This window comes from Pelophylax lessonae (assembly GCF_965119305.1).
Source record: "Pelophylax lessonae genome assembly, chromosome: 6".
Taxonomy (NCBI): domain Eukaryota; kingdom Metazoa; phylum Chordata; class Amphibia; order Anura; family Ranidae; genus Pelophylax; species Pelophylax lessonae.
Genome location: NC_138773.1, coordinates 103,407,171 through 103,432,712, shown reverse-complemented (window position 1 = coordinate 103,432,712; position 25,542 = coordinate 103,407,171). Strand labels below are relative to the sequence as shown.

Genomic DNA, 25,542 nt, shown 5'->3' with positions numbered 1-25,542 from the left:
TCTGTGACCCAATTTTAATAATACAATTTTAGACCTGTTTTTGGCGCTCTCTAGCTACAAAGACTTTCATATAGGACCATTTTCTGAGACGCGAATGGTTGGGACCGTCTGAGTTCATTTAAGCACAGTCAAAATTCCTGAGACCTGATGAAGGGGGAGTCTGTTTGGCCCCCAAAATTCAGTGGATATTTACTGCTATAAATCAGTTTTATCAATAAAACGTAGCACTCTTGGATGTGTTTTTTGCTGGCATTGGATTGTGTATACATGAATCTCACCTCTGGTCCTGTATTTCTAAAGGGGTGTCCCCATTTTGTGAAGCCCCGCCGAACTGGAGCCTGTGTGCTCAGTAAAAATCGTAATTACCCATCGAAAATCTGTATCCAGCGCCTCACTTTTACCTGTGTTTGTACTGTTCAAGTTTAGAAGTGGTCAGAGCACAGTAGTCTTCAAAGTTGTGAAGAGGATTGCAGAAAGAGTAAACAAAGCCTCTGCTCATAGCAGGCTGTGGTTGTCCTCCTGAGGTAGTAGCTAGAATAGGTAGTTTACAGCAGCGTTTTTCAACCTTTTTTCATTCAAGACAACCTTTAAAATTACGGACAGTCTCCAAGCACCCCATTCTAAAATCTAAAAAAACAATTTAAAAAGCTTTATGTTGCAACATCCACACGTTTGACACACAGCGTTAGAGGTGATTTATTCTTCCAAAGCAAATACACTTTTGAAAACTGGTTCTGACTAGTATTCCAATGTTTCCCTTCTCCCTCAATTTTTCTCCATGAGTCAGCTAATGTCACCCCAGTGCTGAGCGCGAGAGGCAGAGGAGGGTCAAGCAAGAATGCTGTGGAGGCAACAGACATCCTTCTTATTAACTGAAGACGTCATTGGTTGTTAAGATGCTAGTGTCTAGAAAGTTGTAATGGTGCATAATAAAAACCCGCGGCTAAGCCACCTGCTGGCTTGTATACAATTTTTGATTCATTTTTAGGCATTTTGCTTAAGGCACCCCTGAAGAAACGCCAAGGCACCCTGGTTGAAAAAGGTTAGTTTCCAGTATAGATTGGGAGAAAGACTAAAGCCTAGTACACACGTAACGATTATTGGCCGAGCGATCGTCCGTCTTTTGTCCAGAGTGGTGTTTTGTAGGTTGGAATGTGCCTAGACTGCACACGTATTTTCTCGCCCGACAAAATTCTACTTCAGAAGTGATGTCATGTGTTGGTTTGCTTTCTTTGTGTTCTTTCCTCTCTTAGCATGCCCAGTCTTGCTCATTAGATTTTTCCCTGTCGAAATCTGTACTGACTGCACCAAAATCGGCTAAAAATTTTATAGCCTGCACACCAGATTTTTTTCGGCCGAAAAGTCTGAGTCGGTTGTGGGAAGCATCATACTAACAAGCCGAAAATCGGCAGATCGGTCGTCGGACGAAAATTCCCTGCTGATTTTCGACGCGTGTGTTCGAGACTTTAGGCAGACTATGCATTATGCAATTTTCTTTCCTTCGAGTATGTGTTGAAGGAAATGAAAGTTCTCGGTTCCCACATCAGCACAGTCAGTGTTGATGGGGGGCCCTTCCCGCTGTGCTATTGTATTCTGAAACTGAGAGGTTTCCCCACCATCAGAATACATTGATCACTGCCGGCAGACATAGCCGCTGGGAGTGAATGAACAAAAAATAACCCTACGGGCTGGTTGTACTGAAGTTGATCTGCCAATACCCCAAATCAAATTTGGCCAGTCACTGCTGAACTGGCTAAATTTTGATCCATCTGAGGACAACTTCAGTGAATTTTAGTGACCATTCCCTGGCCTTTTTAAAGCAATAAGGGCTTGAATGACTCCTTACCCTAGGCTTCTGGTATAGGAAATCTCTAACCTGCCTGTTATCAGCCCTTTATATTTAAATACTGAAGCAAACTTACATATATTTTGAACACCACCACCTCAGCTGTTAGAATAGACCGAAATTATTAATATGCTTTTACCAGCTTATACTGTTCCTGTGTTCATTACAGCTACCTTTGGCCTCCAGGCTGCTAGAGAGGTTCTCATAGCACTAGTGACTTCTTTTGTTTTTTTAGATTTGCCTGCAGGGTTAACTGAAAATAAGCCTAATGTGTGACCGAAGGAAGGGATATGCATAGAACCCTTTTTAGCAGGCACCTCTGGCACAAACATACAGCAAGTCTTTAACATCCTGTTGAGAATGTGTTAAATTTTGGCATGCTACCCTGTTTTAATACGAAGTACTTTTCCAGATTTTTTTATAAAATAAATAACTGTAATTCCTGCTATCCCCAGCCTGATTCTGACACGGATGCAAATGGCAGCGGTGAAGGTGGCAGCTCAGGTGCGGGTGGCATAAAGAGGAGTATGACCGTCGATGCCAGCCAGGAGGTGAAGCGTTTCAGAACAGCCACAGGGGGAATCAGCACAGTAAGCCTGTTTTACTTGCAGTTTTATTATATTCTCTCGAGACTCCTTTGTTGATGTTGTTAATCTGTTCAGCTTCACCTGGAATATCCTGGGATTTATTTCCAGTTTTGGAACCCTCATCTGGATTTTACTTGCCTGTTTTCATTGCAGGTGTTTGGCCGCAGCCAGTCTCTCCCTGGGGCAGATGCTGTCATTACTAAACCCATTGAGAAGCAGCACACAGACACCGTGGTCAATTTCCTCATTAGAATCGCATGCCAGGTACACTCAGTTCAGTGTATGGTGAATGTTGCATATTGTTTTTTTTAACATTCTTATATTTTAGGCAAAAGTGTGTGTGCTTTCTGCTATACATGTCATAACCACAGCTTTTTAAAGGCCCATATTTCTCATGTGGGTACAGAAATCGAGCGTATTAAAACTATTCAGTTTGCTGTACCAATACCCTGCTGTTAACAGATGCCAATAATACCAGAAATGTAACTTGCTGAAGTTAAAAGTACTCTCTGCAGATCAGTTCTGGGCTAAGCTCCTCTTTTACCCTGTTTAAAGAGGGCGGTCTTAGGCTCGGATCATCCTGCTGTAATGTGATTTTCAATGCAAATATGTAGTTGCATAATCTGTGGGGCCACACTGTAAATTGTACAAAGGTAGCAAAGGAACCTTTTTCAAAGTTGCACAATGCTGTGTTGCTTTGATGAGAATGGGCACTATTGATTATATTGTGTTTTCTCTTGTCATGTGACTTTGTCGCACTAGTGTTAACCGGCAGTTAATGGTATCTGCTAAGTGTCCCAAAGCATATCTGGTATCTGATAAGTGCTTTAATTGGAGAAGGTACAAGCAACTTAGCAGGGCTTTTACAGTCAGGGAAATCTGGCTTAACATGACAGTAAATCACAAGGTCCACAGAAGTGGCTTTTTTGGCTAAAAAAGACATAAGGCACCGCATTGTATTTGCTAATAGGCAGGACTTTTTTTAAATGTAACAAAAGCAATTTTTTAGCATATTAAGAATGGGGTTTGGCATTGATTGATGCAACATGCATCTTTTTAATTTATGACTGCGTATCATAATCCACCCAGCCCTCAAGGTGCCAGTGTCATGCTACTCTTGTAGTGTTTCCCCTAATATATTGATTTTGGGGAAAAAAATCTTAAAGTGAAACTTCACTCTCTAAATCAGCATTTACTCTTTTGTGCCTTAATTCAAACTAGAACTTGGTGTGGGAAATCCGTGTGCATGTGCCGCGCTGCGTTCAAAGAGCACTGCCCTTGCCATTGCGTGTCACTGCAATGGTCACTACACCCTAAATGCACGTTGCAAAACCAGTGCTTTTGCTTGCACCGGATTGCATGGTACAAAACTTCCATGCGATCCAGTTGCAGTGCTTTTCCAAAAGTAGTGCATGCACTACTTTGGTGCGGTGTGGTTTGAACCCATTCAAAATGAATAGGCTCAAATTGTACAGCACTGACTGACATGTGAATTGCACATGGTTAATTATTCTTAACCATTGGGTTATACTGCCCCCTACAAGAGTAGGACACTAGACAGAAATAAAAGTCTGGCTATGCCTATGGGCAGTCCCAGGGGGTATTATACTCCCTCTCTCTGCTATAGGTACTCAGTTTTTTTTCTGCCTAGTGAGGAGTAAGGACCTAGTTCCTTGGTAGGATCTCTGGTCCTGGCATTTTTTTTTCTTTTTGGATAGAAAATTTTCTCCTGGTTGTTTCCTGTGAGATTTACAATCCACTGCTGGACTGGGCGACGGGCTGGATAATCTAGATCCAGTGGTCACCCCTCTGGGCAGCGAGTGCACGCAGACCTCAGCTCCGCGTTAGGTCGGCCGCGACATAGCCCCACCGGACGGGGGCTTGCCTGCGAGTTAAACGCCTCGCAAGGTTGCATACGAACGGGTTTTGGCCCGAGTCACAGCGTTCCTCCTGCCCGACAGCCTCCCCATTTCAATGGTGAGGGGTTCGGTTTGAAGTGGTGCTTGCCTAGTCCTTTGTATGGTGAGTAGTTGCCCCCCCCCCCCTCTCCCCCTGGAGGGTTTTGGGGTCGATGCGGGCCCCTTTGTGAGATGGTCGGACCCCCGGGTTCCCCTACTTCCCATTAGGAAGTTAGGAACCCCCACTCACCTGTCTCCCCCCCCCCCCCCCCTAATCCTACCGCCCCCCTCCACTAATGCTGGTGTTGTGTGGGTGGTCTGGTACACCTCCCGGGGTGGGGGCAGGGCGCAATGCTGGCGAGGGGGGGGGTTGTGGGGGTGCGCTGCTGGCAACTAGACCATTGGCTGTGACTGGGGGGGGGAGGTGTACCTGGTGGGGGCTCATGCCAGGGCCCCACGTCCTGCCTGTGTCTGTCCTGAGGCCTAGGGATCCCACCTGGGAGCCTTGTGGTGCTGCCATTTTCTTGTTGCCTTTGTGCTGCAATGCATGGCGGCCATGTTTGTGTAGTCCGGTGACCAATTTGCGGTGGTTTTCCATAGAAAACTGCGGCCGCCATGACAGTCGCGCCCTGTGGGCGGTGCTTTTGACAGTGGGAGTCCCTCCTCATCCCCTGGTGCTGACTCCTGGATCTTTTCCTTTCCTGATCGCCATGTGTGCAGTGCAGATTCTCCTGGTGGCTACAGTGGCTGGTTTCTGCAGGGTGGTGAGTCTGGTGGGGTCCTCTCCCTCTCTGCTGAGGATTGATTGGGGCTCTGTGACTGACAACCGGTTGTGCTACCAGAGCGGTGGGGGGTGTTCCTTTTAGTAGTGTTTTACAATTTTTTTGTGGGGCCCCCCTGGTGATCCATGAAGTGTTTTACAGCACATCTCCCCACCTGATCCCCTCTCTGAGGCCTTGTGGCCCTCTGGATCCCAATCATCCATTGACGCACTGACAGAGGTCCTGGAGTCCTTTGTGTCCCGCTTGAGTTGGCTTTTGGGCGACAGGCTGGCAAAAAAAGCACCTTCCCCTGCCTCATCTTTCCCCTCGATTCGGCTGCCATGGACGTTGGTCACCCTGCATGGGTCTGCGACTACACTCCTGAATCCTCAGATAATGAGGAGGGTTCCTCCACTTCTGCAACGAAAAAGCTCTGGGGGACGCACTGATTGTATCTGTGCATGAGACCCTAAAGATGGAGGACGCAACTGTGAAGGAGGCACAGGTCCCCTTCAGCACTCACAAGCCATCCTATTTTAAAAGAATTGTCACTACAGAGTGGGGATGACCAAAGCGTCCCCAAGCACTTTGCTAGGTGATACCCCCATAAGGAATCCCTTTGCTTTGCTACGTCAGCAGCAGGAGATCGTGGTACTGGACTACTTGGACGACATCCTTCTGCATGTGGAGTCTCCTCCTGCGCTAGCAAGGAACTAAGTCCTTACTCCTCACTAGGCAGAAAAAAAACAGTACACTACCTATAGCAGAGAGAGGGAGTATACCCCCCTGGTACTGCCCATAGGCGTAGCCAGACTTTTTTTCTGCCTGGTGTCCTACTTTTGTAGGGGACAGTATAACCCAAATGGTTAAGAATATCAGGAGCTGTGTCCGTCAATGAACATCAGAGAAATTGATTTTAGGTTAAGTCAAAATCCCATTTTTTCACATTTCTTTATTTACTTCCTGGTTTCCAGGTCTAGGCAAATTATGCCATACATCCCAGGAGTTCTCAGGAGGGGTTTTCTCAACTAAGCACACCCTTCTGCCTTCATGCCTGAACTAAGAGCAGATGGATTCCAGGAAGTAAATGCTACCTGAATCTTCTGCCCCTCCTCAAGATGGCTACGACCATAAATGCTAGGGGGGTGTTTTTTAAAGTGATTTCTCAGCACAATAAAGCATGGAGACATGGATTGGTGGGGGAGTTTGTTTTGTAGATTAAAAATGAATTAAATAGCTTTTTTTCTTGTGTTGCTCAGATGCAGTGCAATTCAGCTTTAAGTGGTTATCGCTAAATCATTAAATTGAATGTTCTTCCAATTAGTTTTAGTGGAAAACCTTTAGGCTACATTCACACCTGAGCGTAGCGTTTTTCGCGCGTTTTTTACCGCGATTTTACCGCGATTTTTGCGGCGTATTTTACCGCGATTTTTACCGCGATTTTTGTGCAGGCGTTTTTAGATTGAATAGAGATCAATGGAAAACGCCTGTAATCTGCCCAAAAAGAAGCTCATGTACTTTTTTGAGCGTTGGGCGTTTTGTAAACAGCGTCAAAACGCTCAGATGTGAACAGGGGCCATTGAAATGAATAGGATTTGTCTTGTTGGGCGTTTTGAGAGCTGATCCTAGAGCAGATAAACGCCCCAAAAACGCCCCAAAACGCCTAGATGTGAACGGAGCCTTAAGTTCTTTGTTTTTTTCCACAACCTTAAAATATATTGTTATGCTTTTTGCCTTTGTGATGAATTGCCAAGCTTAACTTTCTTCTTTGTATTCTGTTAATGTAGGTGAATGACAATTCAAACACAGCTGGTTCTCCTGGAGAGCTTCTGTCTCGTCGCTGTGTCAACCTTCTGAAAACTGCGCTGCGTTCCGACATGTGGCCCAAATCTGAGCTGAAGCTCCAGTGGTTTGATAAGCTTCTTATGACAGTTGTAAGTAACATTGCATTACACACCTTTATTATTAGGAGTAGATTTATAAAGCAATGAATGTGACTTTCACGAAAGTTCACTGGAGATGAATTGATCACCATCAATAAAACACATGCACAAGGAAAATTCACCTGTAGCGAATGGTTGATGAACGTCAGATTCACCGCTTTATAAATACACCCCTTTAAGTAGGTAAATCAGCAACCTGTAAGGTAAATAAAAACAATATGTTGTATTTTTTGCCATTCATGTGTGACTTTTGGAATTTGGCCATATTTAACTTGGGGTCTCCTAACAACATTTTACCAAAATGCGCTGCCCTTGTGAGACGCATGTGGTTGCCAATTAGTTGTTAATTGTACCCAAAACACATCTCACAAATGCAGTGCGTTTGCAGCCACCTCATTGCAAGTACCACCAGTACCATGCAGATATGAGCAGTGCGATCTGAAAAAGTAGTGCTTGCACTACTTTTCTCCCTTCCATGCATTTTGCAGCTCATTTAAATGAATGGTCTGTCAAAACCAGACCGCATGGGAATGCACGTGTTACCGTGTGACCTGGCACTTAAAATCACAAAACTGTACACTTAAATTTAGTATCATGCTGGTTTGATTCTAGTGGAAAAATGTAGCCATGGTATGTCCCACAGTTTTCACCGTTAGAAACCTACCCTGAGCAATGGCATGCCAATACTACTGCAAGCATGTAGACCAGTGGTCTCCAAACTGCGGCCCAGGGCCTGAATGAGGCCCTTTGCTTGCCATTATCCAGCCCTTGGGGCACCATTTCTCCCACTGATGCCAACAACGCGGCACTCTTTCTCCCACTGGCACCAATGATGAGGCATTCTTCCTTTCACTTACACCAATGATGGGGCACTATTTCTCCCACTAATACAAGGCACTATTCTTTAAAGTGTTACTAAACCCACAACAGTAAAATCAGTCTGTATTTGAAGTAAAGCATGCTTGTTATACTCACTGTGGAAGCTAAGGGGTTAATCCTCAGCATTGTGTAAAAAGGCTGTTTGATCCTTTCTTCTCTGAACCTCCCCTTCTTTTACTGTCCCCAATCCATATGCTGATAGAACAGAGCTTTGGAGGCACTCTGCACATGCTCAGTTTGGGGTTTATTGCTAAAGCGTTTTTTTTTTAAGGGAGGGTGCATATGATCAGCACTGTCCGGACAGAAAGTCAGGGGTAATGCAGCTTCATAGGACAGTCAGAGGAGAATAAATACTCCTGCAAGCTTTAACCAGACACTGATAGAAGTCACAAGACTGCTATATACTGCTGATGACAAAAGGTATTTAGCAGTTTAAATTTGCTAAAATAATTGCATTTCTTTGTACTGTGGGAGACCAGATATAGTGAATGCAGGCTCCTGGGTTTAGTAGCACTTTCAACTGACATCAGTGATTTTAAATCTTCCTCCCACAGGCGCATGATAAGGCCCATTTCCTCCCATTGATACCAATAATGGGGCACTATTGCTCCCAATAACGACAATGATGGGGCTGTTGCATCCATTTTCTACTCCCACTGGGCAAAGTCTGCCCCCCCCCCCCTCCCAAAGTCTGAAGGACAGTAAACTGAACCTTTTGGAAAGATTGGAGACCCCTGATGTAGACAGTAAATGGTTGCAGGAGATCAGCAGCACTAAGATTCAACAAAGGATGAAAAAATTTAACAGTATGCAAAGAAAAAACATGGCAATTGCTTTACATGGCAATTTCTTTAGACACTGGCAAGTGCTTTAGCAAACCAAATGTTTGGTTAGGGTTAAAATCTAGTTTATCCCCTTTGTAGACTAAGCTTTTTTCTGACAGTTGTTGATTAAAATCTGTATTTCTTGCTAGAAAATTACTTAGAACCCCCAAACATTATATAATATATTAGCAGAGACCCTAGAGAATAAAATGGCGGTCATTGCAGAGTTTTTTGTCACACTGTAATTTGTGCAGCGGTCTTTCAAATGCAATTTTTTTGGGGAAAAATACACTTCATGAATTAAAAAAAAAAAAAATACGTTACGTTGGTCCAATTTTTTTGTATATTGTGAAAGATGTTACGCCGAGTAAATACACACCTAACATGTTATGCTTTAAAATTGCGCACACTCCTGGAATGGCGACAAACTACGGTACTAAAAAATCTCCTTAGGAGACGCTTTAATCATTTTTTAACGGCTACCAGTTTGCAGTTAGAGGAGGTCTAGTGCTAGAATTATTGCTCTCACTTTAACAGTCCCAGTGATACCTCACATGAGTGGTTTGAACACGGTTTACATTTGCGGGCGCGGCTTGCATATGCTTTTGCTACTGTATGTGAGCACGAAGGAATGGGGGGGATTTTTTTTTACTATATATATATATTATTTATTATTTTTTTTTACGCTGTCCCCAAACCCCTACTCTGCACTTGAAAGTGTTCAGAATGTCAAAATCTGCGTTTTTGAATACTTTCTATTTATTAAAACTGGCTCCTTTAAGACAAACCGGAAGTGATGTTGTGACTTCACTTCCAGGTTACTAGATCTGAGACCCGATCTAAGCCGATTCCGGCTTAGTTCGGGTCTCCTGCCCGGCTGGTCGCTTGGGTTTCCTGGTGGGATGCCCTGATTAGCTGCATCGGTTGTTATTACAAGAAAGCCGACTTCCGGCTCTAAAAAACAGTACCTGGGTGATGCCTGCAGTTGAAGGCATCACCCTGGTACAATCCCTTGAAGGCCGCATATTTATGTATCATTGGCATCAAGGAGATAAAACAGAAGTATGGCCAAACTTTTTATAGTCCTACTTCAACAGATTCAGCTGTCAATCGGCTAAAATCTGCTGTTGTCAGATGTCACAGAGCTGCTCCTAGGCTCTGGAGGAATCACAGCTTTAAAGAGGTTGTAAACCCCAAAAACATTTTTTTTTTTTTTTTTTGAAACCTGCAAGAGAAACACATAATGAGCTAGTATGCATCACATACTAGCTCATTATAAAATACTTACCTTAGAACGAGCCCCCGCCGTGCCATCCGCTTACCTGCATGCCGGGCGACATGTCCAGTCGCCCGTCTTCCGGGATCGCGGCATCCGGCCATCTGATTGGCTGGATGCCGCGGTGACGTCACTCCCGCGCACGCACGCGGGAGACGACGGTCACGGCACAGAGCTCTGAAGGAACGGCACGAGCAGCCGTTCCTTCAGAGTGCATGCGCTAGTGACGTCACTGGCTGCATGTAAGGTAAATATCTCCTAAACCGTACATGTTTAGGAGATATTTACAGTACCTATAGGTAAGCTTTATCATAGGCTTACCTATAGGTAAAAGTTACAGAGGAGGGTTTACTTCCTCTTTAAAGTCGGGATCCACCCAGATGAATCAACCTCTCAGCACACCACTGACTGCTGACAGTAACCGCTCTCATCTTAGTGAAGACTAAGAACTGAGAAATCAGCCTCAGTTCTCGGTCTTTGAACCGCCGGGGGACAGCTTCAGCATTGCACTGATGCTGCAGCAGGGAGGTGAGTATGAATTTTTATTTGCTATTAATTTGCGATTCCCACACTTCTCGTTTTTAAGCTAAATATTTATTTCTATGTATTTTTATATTTTCACTTTAAATTGAAAAGTCTTCATCATTTTGTGGGTGAAAGCACCATGCGGTTTACCTCCGCATTAACACCTTCAAATCTTCAGCTGGCACCCTGCTACGGTTAGGATTCACAGCCCCTCCATTATTTCATCATTTATTCTTAGTGTTGATAGAAGTCGGATAACACTTTGCACATAGCATGTACCACTCTGTGGTAAGGAGGATAGGAGGATCTGGGGAATAAAATCAGAACTTTATTGTCCTGCCAAACCATTATTTCACCTCTATTGCTGCAGCAGTAAAATACCATAGTGGAAATAGCAGGCATTAGCATGCATCCTCTGAGAAGTCCGACTTGAAGTATCACCAGCTATTTCATTTGTTCATCCATTGATTTTCATACATAACAAGTTCCCTATAATTAGCTGCACAAATCCCTGCTCTGATTTCTCCAGCAATTGCAATTTAGCCATGTGAAAATGTTTTATGCTCAAGGAACAATTGGCCATTATATGAATTCATGTATTATTTCTTTCTTTTTCGTTTTTTTTCTGTGATGTTATTGGGTGTTATAATTGCAATGTTTAGCAGTCTTGCTTCCAAATTATATTTTTCTGTATTGTGAAATTCAGACTTATTATAAAGCAAATGCTAATTAATTCAACTTTAAATCAGCGATGATCACGATCTGAACTCGAAGATGAACAATAAACTTTTATCACAGAGAGTCATCTTAGCGTGTCACCCGGGCATAAACATCCTCCTAACGGCACTGGAACACCAGATAAATTGCTAAATAAGAGTTGAAACATGTATATGTGTAGTATTATTGTGTTTAAGCCCTTTTCTTCCAAGGTACCGTTTGTAAGCAGCGGATCTGTAGCCTGTTATTTGCCGAAGGCCGTTTATGAACGGCACTGAATAAATATCTCGTGGGCGGCCAGCTGCCTACTAATCAAAGCCATAAAGCTGTCTACCAATCCTCAGTGTCACTCATGCATATGTGATACTTCTCAGAGTATGGACTCCTGTGTTTTGCCCGGTGCCTTTTGCTGGCATTTTCATTGTGGGATATCCTGTGAGGAAAGTAGATTTCCTAATCCTAGTGGTCAACATCTCCTTGAAGGGCCCAATGCCTGCAAGATCCAGGCAGATCATGCATTTTCAGTTTTCAGGGTGGAAAATTGTCTGTTACATGTAGGCGAGGGTAACCTCCATTTTTCCTCATTACAAAGGTCCACAGCATGTTTACCTTTGGCCCCATCAGACAGGGAAGTCACCCTTGTGTCCTCCCTGCCAGTAGTATCGAGTGTTGGGGGATCCTTTTCTGAGACATCTTTCAGCTTCGCCCCTAGTAGTCCCCGGTGCATCAACTCAGCCTCGCCCCTAGTAGTCCCCCGTGCATCGACTCAGCCTCGCCCCTCGTGGTCCCCGGTGCATCGACTCAGCCTCGCCCCTCGTGGTCCCCGGTGCATCGACTCAGCCTCGCCCCTCGTGGTCCCCGGTGCATCGACTCAGCCTCGCCCCTCGTGGTCCCCGGTGCATCGACTCAGCCTCGCCCCTCGTGGTCCCCGGTGCATCGACTCAGCCTCGCCCCTCGTGGTCCCCGGTGCATCGACTCAGCCTCGCCCCTCGTGGTCCCCGGTGCATCGACTCAGCCTCGCCCCTCGTGGTCCCCGGTGCATCGACTCAGCCTCGCCCCTCGTGGTCCCCGGGGCATCGACTCAGCCTCGCCCCTCGTGGTCCCCGGGGCATCGACTCAGCCTCGCCCCTCGTGGTCCCCGGGGCATTGACTCAGCCTCGCCCCTCGTGGTCCCCGGTGCATTGACTCAGCCTCGCCCCTCGTGGTCCCCGGTGCATTGACTCAGCCTCGCCCCTCGTGGTCCCCGGTGCATTGACTCAGCCTCGCCCCTAGATGGCTGTTAGGGAATCTGCTCCCTGTATCCGGGGGTGCTTTTCTCCTTGGGGTGTCCTCATCTCCCAGACTGATTTCTTATATTCCAAAACGAAATTGTTCCCTCTACTGTGTAGGTTCCCACCTCAGTCAGTTCTTCTTCTGTTTTGGACTCTGTTACACAATCCAGACACTGTTGTGTATTCACCACCTAGAGAGAATGAGGGCCCTTCTTGCAACAAGAGGGGTAGTTTGGTTTCTGTGCTGGACGATACTGTCCGTCTCCGTCTTACAAGAACCGATTCTTTTACAGAATCCCCTACAAACCAAATCTCTTAACCTCCAGAAATCGAGGAAAGGCTTATGCATCTAGGTGTGTCACATCAAACTTGTGGGAGCAGATCCCCCTGTCCTTACGGATAGTCAGCAGGCAGAACACACCAGTCTCCTGCTGCAGGTACCCCCTTACCAGGGATAAGGAAGACTTCAGTGACCACCTGAGATTGGTTCTGTTTCAGGGGATCTTAAAAATCTAGCCTTTTAGCGATTGCTTTCTTGAATGTTAAAGTTGTAATATGTTCACCTTCAATGGTCCAGTATTAAGATTATGGTTACTTTTTTTTTCTTCTCCAGGAACAGCCTGCACAAGCAAATTTCGCCAACATCTGCACCGGACTAGAAGTTTTGAGTTTCCTGCTCACTGTTCTGCAGAACCCAGCCATTCTCAGCAGCTTTAAACCTCTGCAAAGGGGAATTTCAGCTTGCATGACATGTGGGAACACCAAGGTCTTGCGAGCAGTCCATACATTGCTATCCCGGCTGATGAGCATTTTTCCTACTGAGCCCAGTATGTTCATTTATCTTACTTTTTCATTAGTGCCTATCCATCTCTCTAACACTACTGTCACCCTGTCTGGGAATCCCAGAGGGCTCCTTATGTAGATGCGTATACACATTCCTGCACCTGTTTTGTTTTTGTTGTTTACCATCCCCTTTGGTTACAGAGTTGCTGTATACACCTGATTTAGTAAAGCACTCACAAGTGTGTGCTGCATTGGCCATTGGCAAGTGGGTGCAGTATAAGATTTTATTTTAGGTACCCATTGCCTTAAAGTGGTATTAAGGCCCCTTTCACACTTGTGCGACTTTAAAGTTACACGATTTTATTGCGATTTTGTTGCGACTTTGTTGCTGCAATTTTGACACGATTTTGATGCGAGTTTGACTGGGCTTGAATGTCTTTGGCACGATTTTGATGCGTTTTGAGGTCCAAAGTAGTGCAGGGACTACTTTGAAGTCGGTGCGACTTCAAGTCGCACAGATATGAATGGTACTCAATGGAAATAATGAATGACTTGTCATGCGATTTTGTAGTCCCAAATCGCAGGGCAAGTCGCACAAGTGTAAAAGGGGCCTAAATGTTCGGCTTTTTAAAAAACAAACCTATTAAACAGCTCTGTGCAGTGGTTTTGCATGGAGGAGCCCTGATCCTCCTCTTCTCTGTTCCCCCGCCAACGCTCCTGGCTCCTCCCCTATGGCCAGTGCCCCCAATAGTAAGCTGCTTGCTATGGAGGCACTGGTGAATGCTCGCTACCGAGCCCTGCTCTATGCATCCATAAGGCATATAGAGCCAAGGCTCAACCCTGCCGCCTGCTCGATCTTCATTGGCTCACTGGCTGTGATTGACAGCAGGGGGAGTCAATGGCTCCCGCTGCTTTTTCAGCCAATGAGGAGAGGAAGTCCTGGGACAGCTGAGGCTCTCATGCACATATTGCTGGATTGAGATGGGGCTCAGGTGAGTATTGAGGGGCTGTGGAGGGAGCAGCACACATACGTTTTCTTTTTTTACCTTCATGCATGGAATGCGAGGGTAAAAAACCTTCAGCCATTATATGCACACAAAACTCATAATCCCTATTCCGTCTCAGGAGTGATCAAGGAAGGTGGCTAGGCTTCTACAAAAAATGGGACCATGGAGAACTAATGTAGCCAACTTTCAACAGGAAATTGGAACACAACAGCAGAAAATAAATAAATAATAAAGTTGCTCTGTGTTCCCATGTTTTATCATAATGGAAATTGGCTTATTCATTTAGGCTTAGAAGTCATGAATGCCTTTGCTAAGTGCCCCCATAGTGCCACAAGGCCACATCTCAGTGTGTGTTCGATCACTTCCTGGTGGCCATTAGTATCACAAGGAAGTATATTAGTGTGTGTTTCTTTTGTGCTGTAAGTGCTACAGAATAGCATTAGTGCCACAAGGCAGCATCTCAGTGTGTACTTGCACTGTGCACTTATCTCCCCTTGCTGGGCATAGGTACACAAGGTAGTATCTCGGAGTGTTCTCCTACTGTGCTCCAAGCGCCCTCTAGTGGGCTTCAGTGTGACAAGATAGCATCTCAGTATGTGCCCTTTCTATGCTCTAAGCTTTCCCCTGGTACTCATCTGAGGTTTCTTGTACCAAACTGGATGCTTCCATGCTGACAAGCTCTTGGAAAGGGTTTGCTTTAGGTGCAGCATCTATGACCTGTGATATGGCAGTCCTCATTAATTTTAATCGGCTACAGATACTCCTAAAATAGATGGATTAGCGGTTTGCACAGCACCTGGCCTTTAATTAACACAGAGGGGCTACAGTAAGAAAGAGGTGTGTTGTAACAGATCACAGCTTGCAAGTCTATTGAGGCCGACCCCTCTGTCTCTTGGAGTTGGGGGTTTTCCCAAAGCTGCAATTTAGCTGTCTGGTTAATTCTCAGTAATGACTTAATATTCAGACAGGCCCCCATTGTATCTTCTAAAACGGACTACAATGCTCACGTGGAGGGAACAAGTGCCCTTTTCACAAAGTATTCATCCTCCTTTTGTTTCAGAGCTGACTTTGTGATTGCATTTGTAATCCTCTTACAGCAAGTGATTCCTTCGACTGTGAGCCTTTCCCCAAATGGCATGCAAAATCAGTTTCATAATTTTTAAATCATTTTTATGGCAAATGAAATTTTTCACCGTTAAACATTAAGCTCCCCCCCCCCCCATGGCAACACATTCTAAACTCAGAGGGAAATGAATTTACCTGCTTGGACGTGGTTTTAGCTTTAGGTTATTGTAAGGTCCTTGTCTTTCTAAACATACATTATTCTTAATTAGCTAGGAAGGAGTATAGTATCATTTTTCTGTTTTGGCTCCCGGTTATTTGAAAAAAGAGCATACTACTGAGATACAAAACATTAGAGGTTCAATGGATTGTTAACTGCACAGCTTAAATTATAGCGTTGTTGAATAATTGGATAATATGTTAAAGAGCCCATGACAGGCCGAATACAAAATATTCAAGTGGTTATGAAGGCGAAAGTTTTTTTTTTTAACCTATTGTGCATTCTATGTATGAAGGTAAAAAACCTTACGTGTGCTGCTCCCCCCACAGCCCCCCTCATGCTCAAGCTCACTCTCGATCCAGCCTCGCCTCTCCTTGGTCTCTCTCTCCTCATTGGCTGAGACCGCTCTCTCTATTGGCTCCCAATGCTGTCACTCACAGCTAGTGGGCCAATGAGAAGGAAACGGAGGGGGTGGGGGCCGAGCCACAGCTCTATGTATCTTATGGACACACAGAGCGGGGCTCGGGACTGGGCATGCACCAGTGCCCCCATTGCAAGTGGCTTGCTGTTAAGGGCACTGATCAGGGGATGGGGGGGGAGAAATAGCTCTGGGGAGGACCCGCGAAGAAGAAGATTGGGCCTGCTCTGTGCAAAACAAAACCATGGCTAAGGGCAGATAAGTATGACATGTTTGTTTTTTGTTTTTCTGTTCAAATGCAAACCTTTTAATAGCCTTTTAACTTCACAATTATCTGAAAATGAGCAACGGTATAATGTGAGAAGCATATGGAGATCATGGTGGAAATTTTATTCTATTATGGGATGAGTTTTAACATTACTATTATGTGACAATGAGGGTGGGTATAATCCAAGGAGTGAAGGGAGGGTGGGTATAATCCCAGGAGTGAAGGGAGGGTAGGTATAATCTGGGAGGGTGGGTATAATCCCAGGAGTGAAGGGAGGGTAGGTATAATCTGGGAGGGTGGGTATAATCCCAGGAGTGAAGGGAGGGTGGGTATAATCCCAGGAGTGAAGGGAGGGTGGGTATAATCCGGGAGGGTGGGTATAATCCCAGGAGTGAAGGGAGAGTGGGTATAATCCGGGAGGGTGGGTATAATCCCAGGAGTGAAGGGAGGGTGGGTATAATCCGGGAGGGTGGGTATGATCCCAGGAGTGAAGGGAGGGTGGGTATGATCCCAGGAGTGAAGGGAGGGTGGGTATGATCCCAGGAGTGAAGGGAGGGTGGGTATGATCCCAGGAGTGAAGGGAGGGTGGGTATGATCCCAGGAGTGAAGGGAGGGTGGGTATGATCCCAGGAGTGAAGGGAGGGTGGGTATAATCCCAGGAGTGAAGGGAGGGTGGGTATGATCCCAGGAGTGAAGGGAGAGTGGGTATGATCCCAGGAGTGAAGGGAGGGTGGGTATGATCCCAGGAGTGAAGGGAGGGTGGGTATAATCCCAGGAGTGAAGGGAGGGTGGGTATGATCCCAGGAGTGAAGGGAGGGTGGGTATGATCCCAGGAGTGAAGGGAGGGTGGGTATGATCCCAGGAGTGAAGGGAGGGTGGGTATGATCCCAGGAGTGAAGGGAGGGTGGGTATGATCCCAGGGGTGAAGGGAGGGTGGGTATGATCCCAGGAGTGAAGGGAGGGTGGGTATGATCCCAGGAGTGAAGGGAGGGTGGGTATAATCCCAGGAGTGAAGGGGGAAGTAAATAGCAGACATGGCATAAATTAAAAATATATGAACACAGAATTTTATCCGACTAGGAGTATTCGTACTATGTAGGGAGTATAGTTTGGCAGATCTCAAATATCAGATTGTATTACTGGATTGTAAATTGGCTTTTATTAGTTATAATATATTCCCAGAAATGAGTAGGCAGTATAATATGACAGATCTCAAAAATCAGATTCTAATACAGAGTTTTAACTTTGCTTTTATTTAATAGTAAGTTATAATATAATCTCAGGAGTATGGTTTGGCAGATACTGAAAATCAGATCTGAATACAGTTTTAATATTGCTTTTATTTAATATTGAGTGACAATATATTCCCAGGTGTGAATAGGGGGAGTAAAGCTTGAAAATCAGAAATTGAAATTAGGTTTGCATCACATGACTGTGCTTAGGAGATGCAGTCTCATGGAAAGGCATTTTCCTGCAAACCTGAAACACAACCCTAGGCCCAATGGTATACTTGCGATTCTCTTTCTGACAAAAACTCACCAGGGATGGAATCACTAAAATAGTGAGAAAATCTGCCCCTGCTTTCAGGTTATTGTGTTCTTGCTTCCTGTGTGACAAAAATGCTGCAAAATGTCACTTTACAACCCTGCTTGCTCATCAAACCAGCAAGGGAGCAACACTAGAAACAGATGTGTATTCCATGCCCTTTGTAGCGATCCTGTCTCTGCAAGTTGTCATCGCTTTCAGATTTGCAAGTGAGTCATAGCCTTTGGCTCTTTTCCACAGTGCTCACTTATTCAGACTGTACATTGTAACACGGTGCGAGGCTGCTACAATGAACAGTGTGAGACATTTGTACGCACCGCTAAGAAAATAAAGGTTACTCTACTGGGATGTACTCTAATCAGCCATAACAGTATGACCACCCACCATAACCCTTCAAGGCATTGACTCCACTAGACCTCTGAAGGTATGCTGTGGCTATGATATCAGGCACCAAGCTGTCAGTAGCAGATTATTTAAGAATTGCAAGTTGCAAGATGGGGCCTCCATGAATTTGGCTTTTTTTTTTCCAGCACATCTCTCAGATGCTCGATTGGATTGAGATCTGGAGAATTTGGAGGCCAAGTCAACGCCTCAAACTCATTTATATGTTCCTCAAACCATTTTTGAATTCGTCAGACCGGACCACCTTCTTCCATTGCACTTGTGGTCCAATTCTGATGCCCATGTGCCCATTGTAGGTGTTTTTGACTGTGGACATGGGTCAGCATGGGCACCCTGACTGGTCTACAGCTAAACAGCCCCATACACAACAAACATTGATGCACTGTGTGTTGTGAAACCTTCAGCATTACATTTTTTAGCAATTTGAGAGCTACAGTAGCTCTTCTGTTGGATCAGACTACATGGGCCTGCTTTCGCTGCCCAAGTGCATCCGTGAGCCTTGGCCACCCATGACCCTGTTGTTAGTTCTACGGTTTTCCTTCCTTGGACCACTTTTGGTGGTCCTGCAGACCTGGAACATCCCAAAAGGTGTGCAGTTTTGGGAATTCTCTGTCCAGTTGTCTAGCAATTACAATTTTGCCCCTTGTTAAAGTCCTGACTCAAATCCTTACACTTGCTCATTTTTTCTTCTTTCAACGTCACTGACTAAATGTTCACTCCCTGCCTAATATAACCCACAATCAGATGCCATTGTAAGAAAGATAAACAATGTTATTCACTTTATCTGTCAGTGGTCATAATGTTATAGCTGAACGGTGTATACGAGTGTCATCCAGGAGGTAGACCTGGAAGTAATAATCCTGAATGATCCTAAGCCTAGATGGTGCTTACCTTCTGGGGTTAAACAATCAAAGTACAAACCCAAATCCAAAAAAGTTGGGACACTTTACAAATTGTGAGTAAAAACGGAATGGACTAATTTACAAATCTCATCAACTTATATTTTATTTACAATATTATATAGATAACATATCAAATGTTGAAAGTGAGACATTTTGAAATGTCATGCCAAATATTGGCTCATTTTGAATTTCATGAGAGCTACACATTCCAAAAAAGTTGGGACAGAGGCCGGAAAAGTTAAATGTACATACAGTATAAGGAACAGTTGGAGGACCAATTTGCAACTTATTCGGTCAATTGGCAACATGATTGGGTATAAAAAGAGCCTCTCAGAGTGTCAGTGTCTCTCAGAAGTCAAGATGGGCAGAGGATCACCAATTCCCCCAATGCTGCGGTGAAAAATAGTGGAGCAATATCAGAAAGGAGTTTCTCAGAAAATAATTGCAAAGAGTTTGAAGTTATCATCATCTACAGTGCATAATATCATCCAAAGTTTCAGAGAATCTGGAACAATCTCTGTGTGGAAGGGTCAAGGCCGAAAAACCATATTGAATGCCCGTGATCTTCGGGCCCTTAGACGGCACTGCATCACATACAGGAATGCTACTGTAATAGAAATCACAACATGGGCTCAGAACTACTTCCAGAAAACATTGTCAGTGAACACAATCCACCGTGCCATTCACCGTTGCCGGCTAAAACTCTATAGGCCAAAAAAGAAGCCATATCTAAACATGATCCAGAAGCGCAGGCGTTTTATCTGGGCCAAGGCTGATTTAAAATGGACTGTGGCAAAGTGGAAAACTGTTCTGTAGTCAGACGAATCAAAATTTGAAGTTCTTTTTGGAAAACTGGGACGCCATGTCATCTGGACTAAAGAGGACAAGGACAACCCAAGTTGTTCTCAGCACTCAGTTCAGAAGCCTGCATCTCTGATGGTATGGGGTTGCAGGAGTGCGTGTGGCGTGGGCAGCTTACACATCTGGAAAGGCACCATCAATGCTGAAGGTATATCCAAGTTCTAGAACAACATATGCTCCCATCCAGACATTGTCTCTTTCAGGGAAGACCTTGCGTTTTCCAACATGACAATGCCAGACCACATACTGCATCAATTACAACATCATGGCTGCATAGTAGAAGGATCCGGGTACTGAAATGGCCAGCCTGCAGTCCAGATCTTTCACCCATAGAAAACATTTGGTGCATCATAAAGAGGAAGATGTAACAAAGAAGACCTAAGACATTTGAGCAACTAAAAACCTGTATAAGACAAGAATGGGACAACATTCCTATTCCTAAACTTGGACAACTTATCTCCTCAGTCCCCAGACGTTTGCAGACTGTTATAAAATGAAGAGGGGATGCCACACAGTGGTAAACATGGCTTTGTCCCAACTTTTTTGAGGTGTGTTGATGCCATAAAATTTAAAATCAATTTATTTTTTACTTAAAATTATACATTTTCTCAGTTTAAACATTTGACATGTCATCTGTGTTGTATTCTGAATAAAATATTGAAATTTGAAACTTCCACATCATTGCATTCTGTTTTTATTCACAATTTGTACAGTGTCCCAACGTTTTGGAATCGGGTTTGTATATAGGCAGTATATAATACATTTTTTTTTCTCTTTTTTTGTTTTTCCTTTTCTTTTCTCTTTTTCTTTTTCTTCTATTTCTTTTTATTTTATTTTTATTTTTCCCTTTTTTTATTTTTTATTTTGTTTTTCGATTTTTTTTTTTCTGTCCTACAATGCCACCTCTAACTGTGGGTGTGAATGAAGTCTGCAGGCTGTTGAAGAAAAAGCTCACTAGTTGTTTCATGAATTGGTTAGGTTAGGAAGGAGAAGATTGATGTAACTCTACCTTGTGCTCCCCTCCCCAGGGGACTTTGTGACTACAACAGTGACATAATTAAAACAAGGGAAGAAGGCACTTTCAGTACGAATACTACATAGCATATGAGTAGATGGGGTTTCATTTGCCAGATTGAAAGTTCTTTCCATTAGGAGAAATAAATATTGGCACTTGGATTAGATTTAGCTTGTGAGGAGCACAGTCATATTGCACAGTGACATCTTTTTATGCAGCTACAATGACAGGATATAGAAGAAAGAACATTGTCTTCATTTTTCGGCACCCTGGTTACTATTTATTTCTTGACACCGCTGTAGATGTACATTGTCTTGACAGGCCTTTCAGAGTTTGATGATTCTTGAGCTGCTGATAACTTTCTATCCTCTCCTTCTGTCATTCTTTATTCTGATGGTGAGGAAAAAAAGTGCATGGAAGAACTGTTAAAAGGGTTCCCATTCCACATTCTACTTACTTCTTTTTTTATGCGTTGTATCTCAGGTTCCTCAAGCGTCGCATCCAAGTTCGAGGAATTAGAGTGCTTATACGCAGCTGTGGGCAAAGTCATTTATGAAGGTCTTACTAATTATGAAAAAGCTACAAATGCCAACCCGTCACAGCTCTTTGGTAAGTGCTGAATTCATTATGAAAGCTTGTGGGATGTTGTGCTAACTAACCATGGTCAATATATTCAGAACAGGACTGATCGTTTACCAGGCTGCAGCAGTATGAAAAAAAAAAAACACTTGTCTATGAATAATAATCAACGTTCGATTTATGTGCATTTGGGAATTATTATTTTAGCAGAAGCTTCGGGCCCTGTACTAAATTCAGTACCCAGTCGGTGTGTGAGGACTTAATCCCATCTGTAAAACGTGACGTAGCACTGCCCCCTAGGGAGCTGCTGAGAACGGATTCCCCTGGGTTATCCATGGCAACAGTTTGTAAAATCTTATCACTTTGTACTTGGCTCAGTCAATAAACAGTCCAGGCGATTTTTTTATTTTTTTATTTATTTATTGGAACTTGGATAGGATAAGGGATGAGTGGGATACTCCAACTTGAGGACTTCTAACTGTATTAAGTGTGGCAAGGCCGCTGCTTCACCTTGCCACTGAAGTGAATATTTGAATGGTGAACTATTCTGTAGGTTACTCTTCAGGGTCTAACATGGCACCCCCTTTCTCACTTGCCATGTGTGCTAGTTTCTGTCCACTGACCTAACTGGAGTGGTCCTCTTCCTGGGCATACCCCTGGCAAGCTCCCAGGGTACTCACGGACTCTGTTTTTCCTCCGGTCACTCTGCCTTCAGCTCCACTGTCAGTGTCCTGAACCTCCTGGCTCAGCACCACACTCTGGCTGACTAGGCCGACTGCCTGTGACCACTATTTTTGCTGACAGGAGGAGAGACAGCCATCACCCTCCTCCTGGGACCTGGCTTCCCACCCAAAGACACCCTGTCACATGTGCCCTTGGCTTTTATGATCAATCCCAGGATGCACTGCAGTTGTGCCCTCCCACTAGGACTGTCAAAAAAGCCTGTGTGTCGCTGGCTGGGTTTACTCCACTGTCTAACAGGCTCCCCTATTGGATACAGTGGGGACACTCCCTGAGACTAAGTGAATCACACATGGACACATGGAACAGGCAAAACTAACAATCCTGCTCCCTGATAAGCAGAAGAGCAAGCAAATGCTTTTTCCTAGCACCTATCTAGGGGGGTGCTACATCGAAAAAGGCATTGCATGGCCATTCTGTTACCTCAAGCTTTTTAGGAACCCCATTCAACTGACTTGAGTGGGAATACTTGGGTGAGAGCATCAAAAAAATAGAATATACCACCGTCCCCCCCCCCCCCAAATGCATAAGTTCACATAAGTAGCAAGTCTACGAGGGCATTAAAGCAAATCCTCCGCTTCACCCATCTCCACCCCCCATTTTATTTTTTGCCCTGCTTATGGGGTGTTGTCTTCTGCACAAGTCAAATACAGGCGGTCCCCGGGCTACAAACATTCGACTTACTTATATTTGACTTACAAACGGAGGGAGACAACAGGAAGTGAGAGGAAATCTACCTCCTAGGAAGGGAAATTCACTCCTGTAAGAGTTATTATGGGAAAAAGGTGTCTCCACTGGAGCTTTATCACCAAACCTGTTTTCCACAACAACCCCAAATTTTCGAAATCCAATTGGCATAGGGCCAGAAAGTGAGGTGAAATCTTCTGAACAGGGGTACAGACAGCAAAACAAATATTACAGGGTTGTTAACCCTTCCTATGCTATCCAAAAAAATGTAAAATATTTTTTGGCTGGAGCTACAAAATGCAAAAATGTACCTGTTCTGACTTGCAAACTAATTCAACTTATGAACAAACCTACAGACCCTATCTTGTTTGTAACCTGGGGACCGCCTGTACTCCCCCACCCAGCTTATCCAGCTTTTCCTGCTGAGATCCTCTATTTTTTGCCTCTGCTTGGTCCTATGCAGCCATGTTCCGGTGTGATGTAATTGGTACCGACTTTTCTGGGTTCAGCCGGATGAGCTGCCGATTATGCACCACTTGACCCCCCCCCCTCCTTTACTGGATGGAGGAACAATGCCTCCTGGGATATGTGACGTGCAAATCTCAGGAGGCAAAGGGCGCACAGAGGAGCGGACTGAACATTTAATAAAAAGACAGCGCCATCTAAGGATAGGAGGAGAGGAAGAAAGAATGCCGAAGGGGTGAAGAGCCGCTTTAAATTTCTAAGTTTAGCATGTATTTATTAACTGTATTTTTTATAAGCCTATTTGGGAAGGTTAATATTTTGATTCTTTAATTTAACTTTGTGATTTAAGTTTCTGTTCCTAACACGCTTGTTCCTGCTGTGAAATTGTGAATTACATCTGTCAATAAAAGACGCATAATATCACATGAAAGGATCCAGGCTGTGCAAGGTTTAAATGCTAGCTGTCCCTCATTGCCCTCCCCTGTGATCTTTACAGACAGGTGTAATTTTACTTAAAGTATTGCCAGTTTGTCAGGTGTCAGTGTGTATTGTGGAAAACACTTAGATTCCAGTTTAATTTAATCAGTTCTTTGAAAGTGCTTCAAGGTCAAATGCTCAGGAACCTGCAGTGCGCCAGCACTGATCAGAAAGAATACTCCTATATAGCGGCTGTCTTGATTATGTCTATTGAAGCCTGAGTGCTGTTCCTGGGGGGTTCAGATAAAACTTTAGATTTCTTTCTTACTTTTGAGCACTTCTAAGGAAACTTATTTTTATTTTAGCTGTTCAGGTTCTTGTTCAAAACGATATTCTGTAGTTAGGAAATCAATTGCCTAAAGATAAACCCTCTAAAGTATGCTCCATTTTATACTTTGTAGTTTATTTTGCAAGTTTATAAACCAATGCTTTATATACTTTTTAAAGCCAAAATTTCAGGCAAATATAAGAGATGCAAATGACTGCAGCTTTATATTTTATTAGTCATTGTAATTCAGTTCAAGCACTCAAATTTGACTTGGTGTAAGCTTCTTGTAAGTCCTATACAAAATATCTCTGACTGGGAGAGGGAGAATTAGCACAAGAAGCCAATTAGGATTGCTATGCACTAGGGATGTGCCGAAAAAACCCCCGAAAATTCAGGATACCCTTGGCCGAAAACCGAAAATGACTTTTTTTCCCCACAAATGATTTTAAAATAGTTTTTTCTATCATTTTATTATTAGATTAATATAATGATTGAGGGTTAATAGTAATTTTCTAGCAAAAATACAGATTTAAACTTCTGATGTGACTATCAATAAATATGACTTTTTTCTGATTGTTATGAAGAAATGTGAAGAGTAAATCCCCAGACTGCCATTAGTAGTGACACTGGTCAGTTGTGAGCAGTGCGTGTGGTCTGTCCTCTCCCTGGCACAACTCCCAGCTGTCACCCTGTACATGACTCATTACATCAGCCCAACACTCACCGTCCAGCTCCAGGTCCGCCTCCTCCGGGTACTGGAACACCGGGATCCCCTCCGCCGTCTTCACCGCCTGAGCCGAGGTACCGGGCTCTCCCCCATTCCTGGAACACCCGGTGCTCCTACCACACACCGAGCATTCCTATACAGTACAAGGCACACACTCCGCTCCAGCAATTTCCACACTTCACCATAGACACCGCAAAGAGCAGGTTGGAGCGCCCAAGACTTCCGCCTCTGGTTGGCACTGCAAGCGGAAGTCGGAGGACACCGACTGCGGCGGCCATTCATTTTTGGCATATATGACCCGTTTTCAGCCTAAATGGGATGGGCCCATTTTCGGCCGAAAATTTTGGTTGCCGAAATTTCGGTGCAACACTACTATGCACTTATAAATTTTTCTAACACTTTTGGCTGGCAGAGTACCTGAACAGTGACTGTATCTGATTCAATGTAGTCACTATTCATCTGACAATTGTCCACCCAGCTATTTCAACATAAGTGAATTGAAAGATCAAAGTTTTTGAGTTGGGTGGTGCCGACAGGGTCCCCAAAAGCTCAGTTTTCAGCTGATTTAGCAGGAATTTGACGACGTTC

General features: G+C 44.3%; 1 protein-coding gene across 3 annotated transcripts in view; it reads left to right on the top strand.

Annotated features, from left to right (window-relative positions):
* Positions 1-25,542, top strand: part of TRRAP (transformation/transcription domain associated protein) — a 300,061-nt gene that overhangs the window by 129,573 nt on the left and 144,946 nt on the right. For all 3 annotated transcript variants that reach the window (XM_082261087.1, XM_082261086.1, XM_082261085.1), the window contains 5 exons: positions 2,302-2,436; positions 2,587-2,697; positions 6,880-7,026; positions 13,141-13,354; positions 21,494-21,619. In XM_082261087.1, coding sequence (XP_082117213.1) covers positions 2,302-2,436; positions 2,587-2,697; positions 6,880-7,026; positions 13,141-13,354; positions 21,494-21,619 — 733 coding nt within the window. The remainder of the gene's footprint in view (positions 1-2,301; positions 2,437-2,586; positions 2,698-6,879; positions 7,027-13,140; positions 13,355-21,493; positions 21,620-25,542) is intronic.